We start from the raw sequence: 18,163 nt of genomic DNA on the forward strand, positions 1-18,163 counted from the left end.
TGAGGTAAATGAAACCACAGCTGGCTTACAGGCTTCATACCTCTCAATACTGAAGATGAAGACATTAAATTAAATGAATATTTTCCAACTTATTTAAGAATAAGCAAACATTAGACATTAACTTAAAAGCACCCTTCTAACTCAGCCACAAGAATATCAATCTCTTTCAATTGGTTTGTGATTTCTTCAATGCACTTCCCAGTCTTAAATTCTATTCCATCAATTAACATGCAATCTTCTTCATCATCTGTGGAACCTTTCAGTTCAGTATCTTGAGAAGCTGTAGCTTTCCAGTCACATAACTAAATAAAACAGAAGTATACTTGTCAATAAAATCCTTTTGTATTTAAATACTTGAAACTAATAAAAATTGCTGATTCACATCTGTTTACAGGCAAGCGGGACAACATAACACAACCATATGTAAACATAATCATGACACTATATGGATGTTCTACCTGGACACAGGCCTCAGCTCATTATTTGCTGATCTTCATCCTGAGCTTTTTTTTGATAGATTTTCCTTCGTGGTGATTTGCCACTGCTTTGTGCTCTCAGGGCAGATGAGGAGGTAGGCTGTAAGTCTACCTCAGCCCAGATGGAAACCAAGCTCGTGCTGTTGTTATTATCTGCTCTCCATCTGGGCAACTGAGCTACTGACCCTGACAATCATGGTGAATTAACAATAAATAAGTGAAAGAACCAACAGCAAACATTGATAAGAACGAGTTGTGTCACTATGATCAATGACAGCAACGCCTGCTTGTTTTATTGCTGTCAGAGAAAACTTGAAAACAATAAATGAAAATGTAGAAACTGTGGAATGAAAATCTTCTAAAAGTATTGCTTGTTTACTTCCTTATTCACAATGAAAAGCATGAATAATATGTTTAGCTGAACCCACTTCTCCAAAAAAGAAAACAATACCGCAGCAAAACCAAGGCTTCAAAATCAATCAATTGGAAGTCTTGGACAAGCTAAACTGGTTTAAGAGAAATAAATCCTCAAGAATATATGATACTTATCCTATTATCCTGGAGTGATTATTTTGATATTAGTTCTTGGGAAGTGAGCACCACGGGCAAAGCCAATCTTTATTGTCTGTCTCTTATTGTTCTTGATAAGGAGATGATGATCTGCCTTCTTGAACCACAGTATGTGCTTCAAGGAAGGCAGTTATAGGATTTTAATCCAGTGACAGTGAAGGAACAGCAATATATTTCCAAGTCAAGATAGTGTGTGACTCGGTGGGGATCTTGTATATATTCCTCTAGCGTTCATATGTATCAGCAGCCCTTGTTCATTGAGGTTGTAGAAGTTGAAGGTTTGAAAGGTGCTGTAAAAGTATTCCTGGTAAACTGTTGCAGGGTATGTTGTAGATGATACACAGTAACTATCATGCCTTGGTGATGGAGGCAGTGCATTTTTAAAGTGGTTGTTGGAATGCCAATCAAGCAGAATGCTTTATTTTGGATGTTGTCGAGTATTGCTGTATTGCTAAGGTTTCACTGACCTGGGCAAATAAAGAGCATTCTGTCGCAGTCCCTGTTAGTACCTTACAGATAATAGACAGATTCTAGCAACACGGTGGCTCAGTGGTTAGCACTGCTGTCTCATAGTGCTAGGGACCCAGGTTCAATTCCAAACCTTGGACGACTGTCTGGGTGGAGTTTGCACGTTCTCCCCGTGTCTATGTGGATTGCCTCCGGGTGCTCCGGTTTCCTCCCACAGTCCAAAGATGTGCAGGTCAGGTGAATTGGCCAAGTTAAATTGCCCATAGTGTTACATGTATTAGTCAGGGGGAAATTGGTCTGGGTGGATTGGTTTTCAGAGGGTCAGTGTGGACTTGTTGGGCCAAAGGGCCTGCTTCCACACTGTAGGGAATCTAATCCAATCTAAAATCATGGAAGTGAAATACTCCAGCCTCTGACCTGCTTTTGTAACTTCAATGTTTATGTGAGTTGCCCGATTAAATTCCTGATCAATAGTAATGCCCAGAACATTTGTGATGGGATATTTCAATATTGTTAATGTTAATAAAATTCCATGCACTAAATCTATATCAGATTTCCCATTACAAATACTACTTGACCTATATCACTCAATAAAAGCTAAAAACAAATAACCTTCAATGAACCATATTATCCAGCAATACAGCAACATTACAAATGAAAACAGGAACAATCATGCTTGTGAACTTCCTTGTGTCTGTGTTATAGATGTGTTACTTCTTACACTGTAGTGCCTTAATAGATGTAGCATGACTAGTAGAAAGCTGCCAACTTTCACTGGGAAAGACTGCAAATGCCTATGCTGGATGCACTCAAGCAACTTTGAAGCTGAAAGAACCAGCTTTGGACTGCACCAATTCAGCATGGGTATCATACAGTTTTGGCTGGTTGACTGGAAGGCAAAAGAAGGATAGAGCTGGTGTGGCAGCGATGGGAACAGGAATGTTGTTATCCATGGGAGAGAAAAGCATGTTCATGCTCTATGACACACTGTCATTATCTCAGAAATCCTGGTAATCTTTTGGGAGCATAAATTGCTGGACAGCCAGAAAAGCCTTACTGCCACTTTGGGCATTGAGATCATAATGGCAACAATCTGAACTTGTATGTCAAAAATCATGGATCCCAAGATTTCCAGCTGACCTTCCACTGCAGCACAGAAGTTTTGGGTGGCTTTTGTAATTGCTGCATTGGAAGATGAAAAAGCAAACACCAGCCTTGTTCATTGTTAAATTCACCACAATCCTAGCATTTACTTACCAACATTCACTATCAGTGAAAACTCAACCATACTACTCTTATATTTTACCTCATCTTCCCACAATTATAACTGTGGGCAAGTGTTATGATCCTGTACCTGACTGCCAAATTTAAGTAATGATCTAGTTAGGGACAAACTAGGTTATTGTTTAAATGGACAAAGTTTGAAATTCCAGCTACTTACTAATCAAATAGTGGCACGAGACTCCATTGTTTTAAAATGAACAAATCAAACTTTATTATAAGAAGTTAGAAAGTAAAGAATTTACAAATTCTATCTTATACTTGCACATGCAGAATGAACACAAAACAAATGTGAATGACAGGCAAACTGTGGCTGAATGCACCACACTGCACATTGAAAGGCAGATGCAGTCAAGACAGATCCGACATATCTGTCAATAAGGTAAAAACAATGACTGCAGATGCTGAAAATCAAATACTGGATTAGTGGTGCTGGAAGAGCACAGCAGTTCAGGCAGCATCCAACGAGCAGCGAAATCAATGTTTCGGGCAAAAGCCCTTCATCAGGAATATTCTTGTAGAGAGAGGAGGAAAACTTCTTCAAGGCAGGCATCCTTGCAAGAGGATTCGCAGTAGGGTTAAAATCAACAAGGTAAAAACAATGACTGCAGATGCTGAAAATCAAATACTGGATTAGTGGTGCTGGAAGAGCACAGCAGTTCAGGCCGCATCCAACGAGCAGCGAAATCAACGTTTCGGGCAAAAGTCCTTCATCCGGAATATTCTTGTAGAGAGAGGAGTATATCTGTCAATAACCCACTGAGATGTTAATAAAAACTAAGTCATGAAATATTATTCACACTCTTTCTTCCTCCTCAGGGATTTCAATTCTTTACATCCAAAGATCTAAACTCTGATTTTCCCTCAAAAACCATCCTGACTTAGACTTTCTTAATGTCTGTTCACTTCCCAGTAGTTTAATCTCCTACAGAGACTGTGATCCTCTACAGTAATCAGGCTGCACTCCAACTCATTCGGCTCTCTGAGTAGATCAGTATTTATCAAAAGGGTTCCTTTGAACCAGCAGCCAGCAGCACAAAGTCAAATGATCTTCAGACAGTTTTGTCTGAATCTCAACTGTAGTGAATGGTCAAGTGGGATTCTACTTTGGTCCACCCTTATGAGCTCCCAGGATTTCTGAGCCCTAACTGTCTGGAGCTACACAAAGAATTGCACACTAATTTAGGACTTCTTCCTCTGATCTTCATCCAATTGCTTCTCTTCTGGTCATCTCTTTCAGCGGTCTCTCTCCTGATAATATCTACTCTTGGAATGGGATGCCCATGCTGCCTTACAGTGCCTTTGGCCTTTGCTTTCACATGCAATGCCACCATGCAGGTATACTTTTCTCTTCACATAGCTTTAAAAAGAGCATGAGCAGAGTTTTAACAGCCTGTGATATGGTTGTATTCACTGTGTGTTCCAAACTCTTGGGCTTACCAGGAATTGGAATCCTCAGCCTCCACTCAGTACAGAATAAGTTCATGTTTCATAACACAAGCTTCACACTTTCAGCTTATGTACACTGGAAATTATTCAAAGATGGCAACCAAATCATCCAAATTTATATCAGGACATTGACTGGAAGATTTCCCTTTATTGCAAGGGCAGTTATTGAAGATCAAGTAGCATCAGGAAAAAAATCTAGAAGAGAACAAGTGAACCTTTAAGTTTTAATTTCCATTGGAGAGGATGATGCTAGCCACCATGAGAAGAGACATTCATTGAAGCAACTAATCATGAGGATATAAGTATACCTAATTCTCCTATTCTTATTTCAAATCTCAGACCAGACACTTTTAGGTGAATCTGTGTCAGAACAGTGGGACATATTCACACAGAAAATAGTGAGAGTACAGAGCCATTATGTTCCAATAAAGATAAAGTGTGGGAGCAATAGATCTAGCAAACCCTGGATGTTGAGGAATATACTAGATTTGATATGGAGAAGAAGGGAGGTTTATGGTAGACACTGAGGGCTCAAGACAACATTGGTCATGGAGAATATTGAATATAGCAGGAATGCAAAAAATTAGGAAATTAGGACAGCAGAAAGAGAGCATGAAAGAACAATGGCAGGTAAAATAAATGAAAATCCCAAATTGTTTTCCAAGTCCTTTAAGGAGAAAGAGATAACTATGGAAAGAAGAAGGCTCATTAAGTGGTAATTTGTACATGGAGTCAGACGACATACGTAAGGTTCTCAATGAATATTTTGTGTCTATCTTCAGTCATGAGACGGACAAAGTGCGTACAGAAATCAGGGAGAAGGACTGTAATACACTTAAAGAAATTAGCACAGGCAGTGAGGAGGTTCTGGGTAGTCTGGCAGGCTTAAAGGTAGATAAATTATCATGGCCTGATGAAATGTATCCCAGGCTGTTGACTGAGGCAAGGGAGGAAATAGCAGAGATACTAGCAATAATTTTACTTACTCTCTGGTTACGGGAGAGAGGCTAGAAAAAGAAACTATTAAATAAACAGGAGAAGGAGTACACCATATAATCTTTTGAGGTGTGCTCTGTGATTCATTATTTTCATGACTGCTTTCTTGCCTTTTTCCAAAATAATCTTCAATCTTTTAATTTCCTGAGAGAATAAAACTTTTTTTCTTTACTAACACATCCACTTTGCCTTTTGTTTAAGGACATCTTTGTCAATTGATCTCTCCTGCCCTCTATGAATTAAAGACACAAAAACAATTATCTGGAGTTCAAATCACATAATCAGGCATATTTTATAGATGGAAAATAATCAAATGACTGTAATCAGATAAAATAACATTTACTATTGAACAATAAACAGTGGCCTGAATAAAATCCTCATTTATTTGTTATACGTCATTTCTAAACATACCTTATATTCCTGATGTTGCTTTTTGCTGCATTCTTGCTTGTCCATCATGACTGATTTAGTACAAATGTCAGATTCTTTAATTTGCTTCAGCATTTCTTCTAAATCTTGCATTAAGTCTTCTGCCTGCAAAACATCTGATGAAATAAACATTCCTTCAATATACCATTACTATACTGTATCTTGTTGTTTATGATATTTAAAGTGTGATTTAGAAAAAAATGTTTAAATTAAATGCTAAATTTGTTGACTTTGGGTATGAGGTTGATGCAAGATCACCAACAGCATAAAGTAAATGTTTCACAAAGTAATTGTGCTATGTCTTTAAAATTTACTTCAAACTTTGCTATACAATGTTTATTTTAACATTTTAGCATACTATTTTCTAGGCCTAACATCCAGCAACATAACCAATTCAAATAGCACTTGCAGATACAGAGAGATTGAAAGTGCTGAAACTGGACATTTTCCTGAGAAAGCAGTGCATAGAAAGTTCCTTGCTCAAATAGGGAATAACTGAGAAAAATCATTGAAATAAGCACAGGAAGTTGTGTGGAAAAGCCTTAAAACATTTCAGGGAACATCATATGTGGTGTGGCCACTTAAAGGTAAGTAACTATTCATCAGATCATTGTTGGTAATTACAGTTTCAGATTTCAAAAGGCTGTGAATAGTTTCTATGTATTCTAATTTTTTTAAAGACTATAGGTTGAATCTTACATATTTTGACAAAGTGTCACTTTTGTTGAGTTTCATGGAAGGTTTCTCTCCACAAGGCCTACTCCATTTTCACATGTTATGGTCCCAAACATCCACCATTAACAATCAATCCTGCTCATTTGGCTCCCCCTCATCCGACATTTGCACAGTTCTACCACTTGCTGTAGCTTGAAGAACTCACCACTGCTTGAACATTTCAAAATAGACCATCATGCCTAGTGCCAATGTAGTTGTTGAACTCTGGCTGTGCACTCGGCTGAGCCTTTGCAGAATGGAGTTGCCCTTCACCAACAATATAATGATATGGACTGGGATGGACAAAGTTAAAAATTACACAACATCATGTTATAGTCCAACAGATTGAATTGGAAGTAGTGGCTTCCAGAGCGCTGCACTTTCATCAGGTAACTAGTGGGGCAGGATCATAAGACACAGAATGTATAGCAAAAGATCACAGTGTCATCCAATTAAAACAATATATCGAACAAACCTAGATTGCTGTTAAGTCTTTCATCTTTTAGAATGAGTTGCAGGTTTCGGTTCATTAATATGTAAATCTCAGAACTTCTTTTAAGTCACATTCTCGAAATAACTTAAGGTTTTATAAAAAAAAGTGACATCTCAGCTCAGACAATGAATTAAAGGTGTGAGATTAATGTCATCCCAATCTTGTGTCAGACTGGTTCTATTTCCAAAGTAGGAATTTATAAAATTTTATATGGATTGACTGCTTGCAGGTTGTGTGCTTTTTGAGCAAAAATACAATGTACCTGTAAATACATAAACTTATATGTGTGCGTGCATGCAGGAGAGAGATACAGAGTAAGTGTGCACATGTGAGTGTATGCGTGTGAATGTGAATGCATGTGAGAAAGTGTGTGCTTACATGTGTGCAAACTTGATAAAGTATGTGTGTGAGTGTGATGGGGTAAAAACCTGTGAGAGGGTGAGTGTGAGTGTGGGGGTGTATATGTTTGCATATGAGAGAGAGGAGAAAGTGAGGGCTGCAGATGCTTGAGATCAGAGCTGAAAATGTGTTGCTGGAAAAGCGCAGCAGGTCAGGCAGCATCCAAGGAACAGGAGAATCGACATTTTGGGCATCAGCCCTTCTTCAGGAATATGAGAGAGAGAGCTTGTGTATGAGAGAGGGTCTGCATGAATGTGTGGGTATGTAAGTGTGTGTACGCGTGTGCCCATATGTATGTGTGTATGTGTGAGAGAGTGTATCGTGCAATGGGGTCACCTGGAGTGTGACATGTACCCAAGGTCCCTGTTGAGCCCATCCTCATGGCTACCGAACTTGGCTATCAGCCTCTGCTTGACCACTCTGCGTAGTTGTGTATCCTGAAGTCCACCTTGGAGGATAGTCACCCGAAGATCTAAGGCTGAATGTCCCTGACCGCTGAAGTGTTCCTTGATCAGGAGAGAACATCCCTGTCTGGTAATTGTTACGTGGTGTCCTTTCATCCATTGTACCATGCCAATGTACCATGCCTTGGAGCACCCTTGCCTGCAGCATATGAGTTAGACAACATTGGCTGAGTCACATGAGTACCTGCTGCATACATGGTGGGTGGTGTGTAATGGTGGTATCCATGTCAACACTCTGACACATTTTGCAGTGGTTCAAATGACAGGTTGGACAGTGTTGTTGTTGATGTTGTCCTGACACTGGGTAGTTGATTTACATTAGATTTACATTACAGTGTGGAAACAGGCCCTTCAGCCCAACAAGCCCACACCAACCCGCCAAAGCGCCACCCACCCATACCCCTACATTTACCCCTTACCTAACACTATGGGCAATTTAGCATGGCCAATTCACCTGACCCTGCACATCTTTGGACTGTGGGAGGAAACCGGAGCACCCGGAGGAAACCCACGCAGACACGGGGAGAACGTGCAAACTCCACACAGTCAGTTGCCTGAGGCGGGAACTGAACCCGGGTCTCTGGCATTGTGAGGTAGTAGTGCTAACCACTCTGCCACCGTGCCGCCCAGTTGGCTGCAAACAATGGCCTGTTTAAAATTTGGCAGCTGCTTAAAGGCGAGAAGTGGAAGTGTAGGGAAGGTCTTGGCGAAGTGCTCATCCTCATCGATAATGTGTTGTCGGCTGTGAAGAACATGGCATAGTTTTTCCGCTCCTGGGAAGTACTGGAACACAAAGGGTACCCTACAGTTGCATCCGTGCCTGTCTCCTGAGGAGGTCATTATGGTTTTTCACTGTGGCACGTTGGAATTGGTAAGCAATGAGTTGAGCATCGTACCCTGTTCTTATGAGGGCGTCCTTCAGCACCTTCAAGAGTACATCTCATTCCTCCTCATCTGAACAGATAGAGTCATAGAGTCAAAGAGATGTGCAGCACGAAAACAGACCTTTTGGTCCAAATAACCCACCCCAATCTAGCCCCACTTGTCAGCACTCAGCCCATATCCCTCCAAATCCTTCCTATTCATATACCCATCCAGATGCCTTTTAAATGTTGCAATTGTACTAGCCTCCACCACTTCCTCTAGCAGCCCATTCCACACACGCACCACTCTCTGCGTGACAAAGATGCCCCTCAGGTCTCTTTTATATCTTTTCCCTCTCATCTGAAACCTATGCCCTCTAGTTCTGGACTTACCCACCCCAGGGAAAAGACCTATCCATGCCTCTTATGATTTTATAAAGGTCACCCCTCAGCCTTCAACGCTCCAAAGAAAACTGCCCCAGCCTGTTCAGCCTCTCCCTATAGCTCAATTCCTCCAAACCCGGCAACATCCTTGTAAATCTTTTCTGAACCCTATTGAACTGAACCCTTTTGAACCCCAATAGGTAGGAGACCTGAATTGCATGCAATATTCCAAAAGTGGACAAATCAATGTCCTATACAGCCACAACATGGCCTCCTAACTCTTGTACTCAATACTCTGACCAATAAAGGAAAGCATACCAAATGCCTTCTTCACTATCCTATCAACCTGCGACTCTACTTTGAAGGAGCTATGAACCTGCATTCCAAGGTCTCTTTGTTCAGCAACACTCCCCAGGACCTTACCATTAAGTGTATAAGTCCTGCTTAGATTTGCTTTCCCAAAATGCAGCACCTTGCATTTATCTAAATTAACCTCCATCTGTCACTCCTCAGTCCATTGGCCCATCTGATCAAGATCCCGTTGTAATCCAAGATAACCTTCTTCGCTGTCCACTACACCTCCAATTTTGGTGTCATCTGCAAACTTACTAACTTTACCTCTTAAGCTCACATTCAATTCATTTATATAAATGACGAAAAGTACTGGACCCAGCACCGATCTCTGCGGCACTCCACTGGTCACAGGCCTCCAGTCTGAAAAACAACCGTCCACCACCACCCTCTGTCTTCTACCTTTGAGCCAGTTCTGTATCCAAATGACTAGTTCTCCCTGTATTCCATGAAATCTAACCTTGCTAACCAGTTTCTCATGGGGAACCTTGTCGAACGCCTTACTGAAGTCCACATAGATCACGTCTACCACTCTTCAAAAAACTCATTTAGGTTCGTGAGACATGATTTCCCATGCACAAAGCCATGTTGATGATCTCTAATCAGTCCTTGCCTTTCCAAATACATGTACATCTTGTCGCTCAGGATTCCCTCCAACAACTTGCCCACCACCGATGTCAGGCTCAGCAGGCTATAGTTCCCTGGCTTGTCCTTACCACCTTTCTTAAATAGTGGCACCACATTAGCCAACTGCCAGTCTTCCGGTACCCCACCCGTGACTATCAATGATACAAATAGAGGCAAGAGGCCCAGAAATCACTTCTCTAGCTCCCCACAGAGTTATACTCTAAGGATTCACTCGATGTATCCTGTCTACATTTGACATATACTTCCTTCTTTTTCTTCACCAAACCTTTAATTTCTTTCATCATCCAGCATTCCCTACACCTACCAGCTTTTCCTGTCACCCTAACTGGAATATACTGTCTCTGGACTCTTGTTATCTCATTTCTGAAGGCTTCCCATTTTCCAGCCGTCCCTTTACTTGTGAACATCTGCCCCCAGTCAGCTTTTGAAAGTTCTTGCCTGATTCCGTCAAAATTAGCCTTCGTCCAATTGAGAACTTCAACTTTTAGATCTGGTCTATCCTTTTCCATCACTATTTTAAAATTAATAGATTTATGGTGGCTGGCACCAAAGTGCTCCCCCACTGACACCTCAATCACCTGCTCTGCCTTATTTCCCAAGATTAGGTCAAGCTTTGCACCTTCTCTTGTAGGTACATCCACACAATGAATCAGAAAATTTTCTTGTGCACACTTAACAAATTCCTCTCCATCTAAACCCTTAACACTATGACAGTCCCAATCTATGTTTGGAAAGTTAAAATCCTTTACCATAACCACCCTATTATTCTTATAGATAAGTGAAATCTCCTTACAAATGTCTTTCTCAATTTCCCTCTGACTATTTGGGGGTCTATAAAACAATCCAAGTAAGGTGGTCATCCCTTTATTATCTCTCAGTTCCACCCAAATAACTTTCCTGGATGTATTTCCAGGAATATCCTCTCTCAGTACAGCTGTAATGCTATCCCTTATCAAAAATGCCACTCTCCCTCCTCTCTTGCCTCCCTTTCTATCCTTCCTATAGCATTTGTATTGTGGAACATTAAGCTGCCAGTTCTGTCCATCCCTGAACCATGTTTCTGTAATTGCTCTGATATCCCAGTCCAATGATCCCAATCATGCCCTGAGTTCATCTGCCTTCCCTGTTAGGCCTCTTGCATTGAAATAAATGCAGTTTAATTCATCAGTCCGTCCTACCTTGTTCTCTGCTTTGTCCCTGCCTGCCCTGACCATTTGACTCACTTCTTTTCTCCACTGTACCAGTCTCAGATTGATCTCTTTCCTCACTATCTCCCTGGGTCCCATCTACCAACACCGCACCCCCCCCCCCCCCCCCCCCCCCCACCCCCACCTTACTAGTTTAAATCCTCCTTAGCAACTCGAGCAAATCTCCCTGGCAGTATATAAATCCCTTTCTAATTCAGGTGCAATCTGTCCTTCTGCAGGCCACTTCTACCCCAGAAGAGATTCCAATGATCCAAAAATGTGAATCCTACTCCCATACATCAGCTCCTCAGCCATGTACTCATCTGCTCCATCCTCCTATTCCTACCCTCACTAGCTTGCAACACTGGGAGTAATTCAGATATTGCTACTCTCGAGGATCTTTTTAAATTCCTGCCTACTCTCTATATTCTCCCTTCAGAATCTCATCCTTTTCCCTTTCTATGTCGTTGGTTCCAATGTGTACAATGACCTCCTGCTGGGCCCTCTCCCCCTTGAGAACATTGTGCACGCTCTCTGAGACATCCTTGATCCTGGCAACAGGGAGGCAACACACCATTCCGATTTTTCGTTGCTGGCCACAGAAACGCCTGTCCGTGGCTCAGACGACAAGAGTCCCCAATCGATCTCTTGGAACCCAACGTACCCCTCATTGCATTAGATCCAGTCTCAATACCAGAAACTTGGCTGTTTGTGCTACATTCCCCTGAGAATCCATCTCCCAACCTTTTCCAAAACAGCACATTTGTTTGAAATGAGGATAGCCACAGAAGACTCCTGCACTATCTGCCTACCTTTCTTACCTTTCCTGGAGTTAACCCACCTTTGTGACATATCTGCAACTTTACTCCCTTCCTATAACTGCTTTCCATCACACCCCCTTGCTCTTGCAAATTCCTCATTGCCTCTAACTGTCGCCCAACCAGTCCACACCGACCCTCCGAAGAGTAACCTATCCAAACCATTTCCCTCTGACTAACGCACCTAACACTATGGGCAATTTAGCAAGGCCAATCCACCTGACCTGCACATCTTTGGACTGTGGGAGGAAACCGGAACACACGGAGGAAACCCAAGCAGACACGGGGAGAATGTGCAAACTCCACACAGATGGTCACCCAAGGTTCGAATCGAGCCTGGGACCCTGGTGCTGTGAGGCAGCAATGCTAACCATTAAGCCACCGTGCCATTTTATTGCAGATATAACCCTCAGTAACATGTGAACTCTCCCTAAACTCCCTAAGATCCTGTGTATGTGTAGGGCTTGTCTGTTGAGGATGGCTGTTTCAATATGTTTCACGTGGAAGCTAGAGAAGTGTCGCATCATGTGATTATCCTTGGGTTTGCGACACAGTGAGATACTGAGGTGCCCATCCTTGATGGAGATGCTTGTGTCCAAGAATGAGACAGATACTAAAGAGTAGTCCATGGTAGGTCTAATGGTTGGATGAAACTCGTTGATATCACTGTGCAGCTGTTTCAGTGACTCCTTGCCATAGCTTCAAAGGAAGTAAATGTCATCAATATATCTGGTGCATAGTGCTGGTTGGGGATCCTGTGCAATAAAGAAGTCTTGTTTGAACTTGTGAATGAACATGTTGGCATATTAGGGAGAAAATTTGGTCCCCATGGCTGTTCCATGTGTCTGTATGAAGAACTAGTTGTCAAAGATGAAAATGTTGTGGTCGAGGATGAAGGGGATGAGTTGTAGGATAGTGCTTAGAGATTGGCAGTTGTTGGTATTGAGTACTGAGGAAGTTGTAGCGATGCCATCATCGTGGGGAATGCTGGTGTAAAGTCCTAAAATGTCCATTATGACGAGGAATGTTTCCAGTTTGATGGATGCTGAGTTTCTGTAAGAAATCTGTAGTATTGCAACAGAAGTTGGGGGTCCCCTGTGCAATGGGTTTCAAGATGCCTTCGACATAGTCAGAGAGATTCTTACAGAGGGTTCCATTGGCTGACATGATGGGATGACCAGGTGTGTTGGCTTTTTGCATCTTTGGAGACAGTAGAAGTCCCCTACAAGAGAAGTACTTGGGATGAGAGTGCACAGAGTACTGGATCAGAAGTATTGATCAATCTGTTCAGTTCACGGGTGAGTCCTTTGATCAAGTTGGCTGGTAGTTGCCTGTAGTGTTTCTGGCTGTTCAGTTTTTGATACACTTCCTTGCAGTAGTCTGTTCTATTCTGAATGATGATGGCTCCTCCTTTATCTGCTGGTTTGATGACAATTTTGCATAAGACTTAACAGCAATCTAGGTTTGTTCAATATATAATTTTAATTGTATGAGACTGTGATCTTTTCCACAAATTCGGTGCCTTATGATCCTGCCCCACTAGTTACCTGATGATGGAGCAACACTCTGAAAGCTAGTACTTCTAAACAAACCTGGACTATAACCTGGTGTTGTGTTATTTTTAACTTTATCAATATAATGGTACAGCATTCAAAAACTGGCATTCCTCACAGCACATAGGTGCTATGGTTGACGCTTTCTTCTACACACAACTACTACTCCAATCACTATTCCAATCACTGTTCAAGTGCTAGACTGCATAACTTATTTGTCATCTCATCTTATAGCCCTTCCTAAGTCGACTCTGCTCCTTCCTAAATCCATTCGTAGACCACCAACTTATTTTTGTCCAGTGTGGGGTCATCACATATATAGAGTCATAGAATCATAGAGATGTACAGACCGTACAGTGCAACTCGTTCATGTCTACCAGATACCTCAACCCAATTTAGTCCCACTTGCCCATATCCCTCCAAACCCCCCCATTCATACACCCATCCAGATGCCTTTTAAATGTTGCAATTGCACTAGCCTCCAGCACTTCCTCTGGCAGCTCATTCTATACACGTACCACCCTCTGCATGAAATAATTGCCCCTTAGGTCTCTTTTATATATTTCCCCTCTCACCCTAAACCTATGCTCTCTAGTTCTGGACTCCCCCACCCCAGGGAAAATACTTTGTCTATTTATCCTATCCATGCCCCTCATGATTTTGTAAACCTCTATTTGGTCACCCCTCAGCCTCCAATGCTCCAGGGAAAACAGCCCCAGCCTGTTCAACCTCTCCCTATAGCTTAAATCCTCCACTCTGGCAACATCCTTGTAAATCTTTTCTGGACCCTTTCAAGTTTCACATCATCTTTCTGATAGGAAGGAGACCAGAATTGCACTCAATATCCCAACAGTGGTCTAACCAATGTCCTGTACAGCCGCAACATGACCTCCCAACTCCAGTACTCAGTACTCTGACCAATAAAGGAAAGCATACCAAATGCCTTCTTCACTATCCTACCTACCTGTGACTCCACTTTCAAGGAGCTATGAACCTGCACTCCAAGGTCTCTTTGTTCAGCAACGCTCCCCAGGACCTTACCATTAAATGTATAAGTCCTGATAAGATTTGCTTTCTCAAAATGCAGCACCTCACATTTATCTAAATTAAACTCCATCTGCCACTTCTCAGCCCATTGGCCCATCTGATCAATGTCATCTGCGAACTTACTAACTTTACCTCTTATGCTCACATCCAAATCATTTATATAAATGACAAAACGTAGTGGACCCAGCACCGATCCTTGTGGCACTCCACTGGACACAGGCCTCCAGTCTGAAAAACAATCGTCCACCACCACCCTCTGTCTTCTACCCTGAGCTCAACATGCAAACAGTTTGTATGTGTTCAAGGAGGGAAATGCTGCCTCAGTTTATTTGATTTTTGTTCACTTTTAGTGTTTATATATAAAAGTTAATTTTTTCATTGTTTGCAGGCTTCCATAGACCAATGAGCCTGATGTCCGTGGTGGGCAAGTTATTGGAGGGAATCCTGAGGGACAGGATGTACATGTATTTGGAAACCCGATGACTAATTAGGGATAGTCAACATGGCTTTGTGCGTGGGAAATCATGTCTCACAACTTTGATTGAGTTTTTTGAAGAAGTAACAAAGAGGATTGATGAGGGCAGAATGGTGGACGTGATCTATATGGACTTCAGTAAAGCATTCGACAAGGGTCCCCTGGAGACTGGTTAGGAAGGTTAGATCTCATGGAATACAGGGAGAACTAGCCATTTGGATACAGAACGGGCTCAGAGGTAGAAGACAGAGGGTGGTGGTGGACGGTTGTTTTTCAGACTGGAGGCCTGTGACCAGTGGAGTGCCACAAGGATCGGTGCTGGGTCCACTACTTTTCGTCATAAGGGGTATAGTTAGTAAGTTTGCAGATGACACCAAAATTGGAGGTGTAGTGGACAGCGAAGAAGGTTATCTTAGATTACAATGGGATCTTGATCAGATGGGCCAATGGACTGAGGAGTGACAGATGGAGGTTAACTTAGATAAATTCATTATCTAAGATAAATTTATTTGGATAAATAAGTGCTGCATTTTGGGAAAGCAAATCTTAGCAGAACTTACACACTTAATGGTAAAGTCCTGGAGAGTTTTGTTGAACAAAGAGATCTTGGAGTGCAGGTTCATAGCTCCTTGAAAGTGGAGTTGCAGGTAGATAGGAGAGTGAAGAAAGTGTTTGTTATTCATAACTTAGCCCTGGTTGAAGATTAGGCTGCATTGTAGCTATGCTCTGCCTCAGTTAGGGGAATTGTAGTCATCAGTCATTGTTGCAGTGGGTAGACCTTGATCCCCATTAGGCAACCTTGTGGGGTATTTGAATCCTCAAGTACAACAGAAACATCAGTGCTATTAAGGATGCAGGAATCGTGGCATGTGACAGAGTACTGGGTGCAAACCTCTAGGAAGTGGTACCAATGATTACAAATTACTTGCACAGTGATGAAATAGAACCCTTTTCAATAGTTGAACTCTGCATTATGATGTGACCCTGTCAATGTGACATACGCATACAGATGATAGTGCTTTCACTTGGAGGAGGCCAGTTATGTTGTCAAATCATACTGCCTCGACTGTAGCACAAACCTCATCATGGAGAAACAAATTAAACTGGTGCGATTGCACTGAAATGGCTTCGGACATTGTCTTTTTGCATGTATGAGTGGATCCTCTGTGGCTCCATAGAAGGAACCAGTTGCAAACATATTCAAAGTAGTTGTCACTTTGACAGCCACTACAATTGGATGGTCATCAATTCTTCAGATGACAGAACCCATTCCAGCAGTTGGCATAGTTATGTAAAATAATCCAGGATATCCTCAGCTTGCGTCAAAACTGCACCTTGCTCATATATTGAGGAAATTACATTGAGGACAAATGACTGTGAACTTCCTCTATCTCCCCCATATCCTGAGAGGTCCTCCATATGCACTTCATGTTTTGAGTGGAAGCTGTTCAATTTCTGTGTCAGTTTCTGCTGATTCAGTTTTGCTGGCACATCTGTTCCTCCTTCATCTCCCTGCGCTTTTGTTGCATAGCAGCAACAGCAACAATCACACTTGCTGTGCTGGGTCTATCAGTCTTGCAATGAACCTATGTCAGGAACATAAGGATCAGAACAGGTTCCTACCAATGAGAATAGTTAACTGTTACATCCCTGACAAATGACAGCTTAACATGCTCCTCAGTAGAGTGAGTAGCATTCTGACAAGGAGGGCAAAATATTATCTCATCTTGGTACTTTGACAAAAGACCTTATTTAGTCAAGTGGTCCACCACTCGTGTGGTAAATAAATTTGTAGATTGTCTAAATTCTGCATGCATATGGAAACTTTCCTCCTAGCCCCACATAACCCACAAGAGACATCATTGTATATAAGGGAATGTTGCATTACTCTTACAGTGTGGGTGGACAAGGAATTTGTTCTGAGCCATATTGCATCGTAGGTCATCTTCCATTAGCTGTGCATATTGTGGCCCACAGGTCCCTCTTTTAAGGGCACCTGTAATTATTTCTGCTTCACAGTGATATCTGTCTGTAATTTGCAAGGACCAATAACATGGTTGATATTGTCTGTGACCAGCATTTGCACCCTAACTGCTTGTACATGGCATGCATTTCACATGCAGAATGATATAATTGCAAACAATATGAATACGCACTCTGCAAGATTCACAATTAATGTTATGGAAAGGCCTCCTGAAACACAAAGGTGGAGTGGATGGAGGGGATTTCAATTTTGACGGATGTGAGGCCCCTTCAAAAGGCAACACAATTACATTGACGCTTATACAACAATGCCGAAACACACCTGCAGGTACTATGTTTTGTGAGCTTTGAGCATTAGCCTAAGATAATGAGTGTTCCTTACCAATGTCTATGGTGCAACAATAATGATTGTCTACCTGGAAAATTGAAGCCGATTTGTGAAAGCAGTCGCTTTCTATTTACCCATTGTCAGCACATAGCAGGCATTGCTTACATCACACTGTGATGCATGAAACACTGTGTCAAGCTACAGATGTCAGGGTTCTCCACTTTCAATGTTTCAGCTGTGGCTGGATAGAGACTCATACTCACCTGTCTTGGCCCATGTGACCTTGCTTTGAACAATTTACTCCTGGAAGGGAGATGCAAGGAACTGAGTGATTTAAAGTTGGAACATTTGGAATTAAATGTTGAAGACTCTCACTGTCACTCTCTCCATGTTGTACATCACTGCATAGCTACTTTTAATTAGTCCATCGGTCCCATTCTGTAAATGTGAGATCTGCTAAGTACATGAAGGTGAGATCAAATATATTTACTTTTGAGCAGAGTCCAGATTAACAGTGATTGTTGCAGTGTAGTTGATAGGGATGTAAAGAATAAAAGTGGAAGAGACAAGTGGTGTGATTGGCAAAAATGCCATCTGAAGGTGAACTCATTCAGCTTGAAAACTTGGATAAGATCATTAAAGTTCTTCCTACAATGCATCCATATTCAAGGTACAATGCTGCCATAATTAATATTTGTTGCTTTTGACTGGATGACTGGATCCTAAGCACATAGCTGCAGAATTTCTTGCTATCAATCCCTTCCATCAGACTGTAAAACATCACTCC

The 18,163-nt window shown here is 41.8% G+C and overlaps 1 protein-coding gene across 1 annotated transcript in view; it reads right to left on the reverse strand.

Annotated features, from left to right (window-relative positions):
- Positions 1 to 122: 122 nt before the first annotated feature.
- Positions 123 to 18,163, reverse strand: part of LOC140480204 (zinc finger CW-type PWWP domain protein 2-like) — a 139,876-nt gene continuing 121,835 nt past the window's right edge. Inside the window, exons 5-6 of the mRNA XM_072574927.1 lie at positions 5,652 to 5,785; positions 123 to 302 (exon numbers count right to left, since the gene is read on the reverse strand). Coding sequence (XP_072431028.1) covers positions 123 to 302; positions 5,652 to 5,785 — 314 coding nt within the window. The remainder of the gene's footprint in view (positions 303 to 5,651; positions 5,786 to 18,163) is intronic.

Source organism: Chiloscyllium punctatum, chromosome 8 (assembly GCF_047496795.1).
Source record: "Chiloscyllium punctatum isolate Juve2018m chromosome 8, sChiPun1.3, whole genome shotgun sequence".
NCBI lineage: Eukaryota > Metazoa > Chordata > Chondrichthyes > Orectolobiformes > Hemiscylliidae > Chiloscyllium > Chiloscyllium punctatum.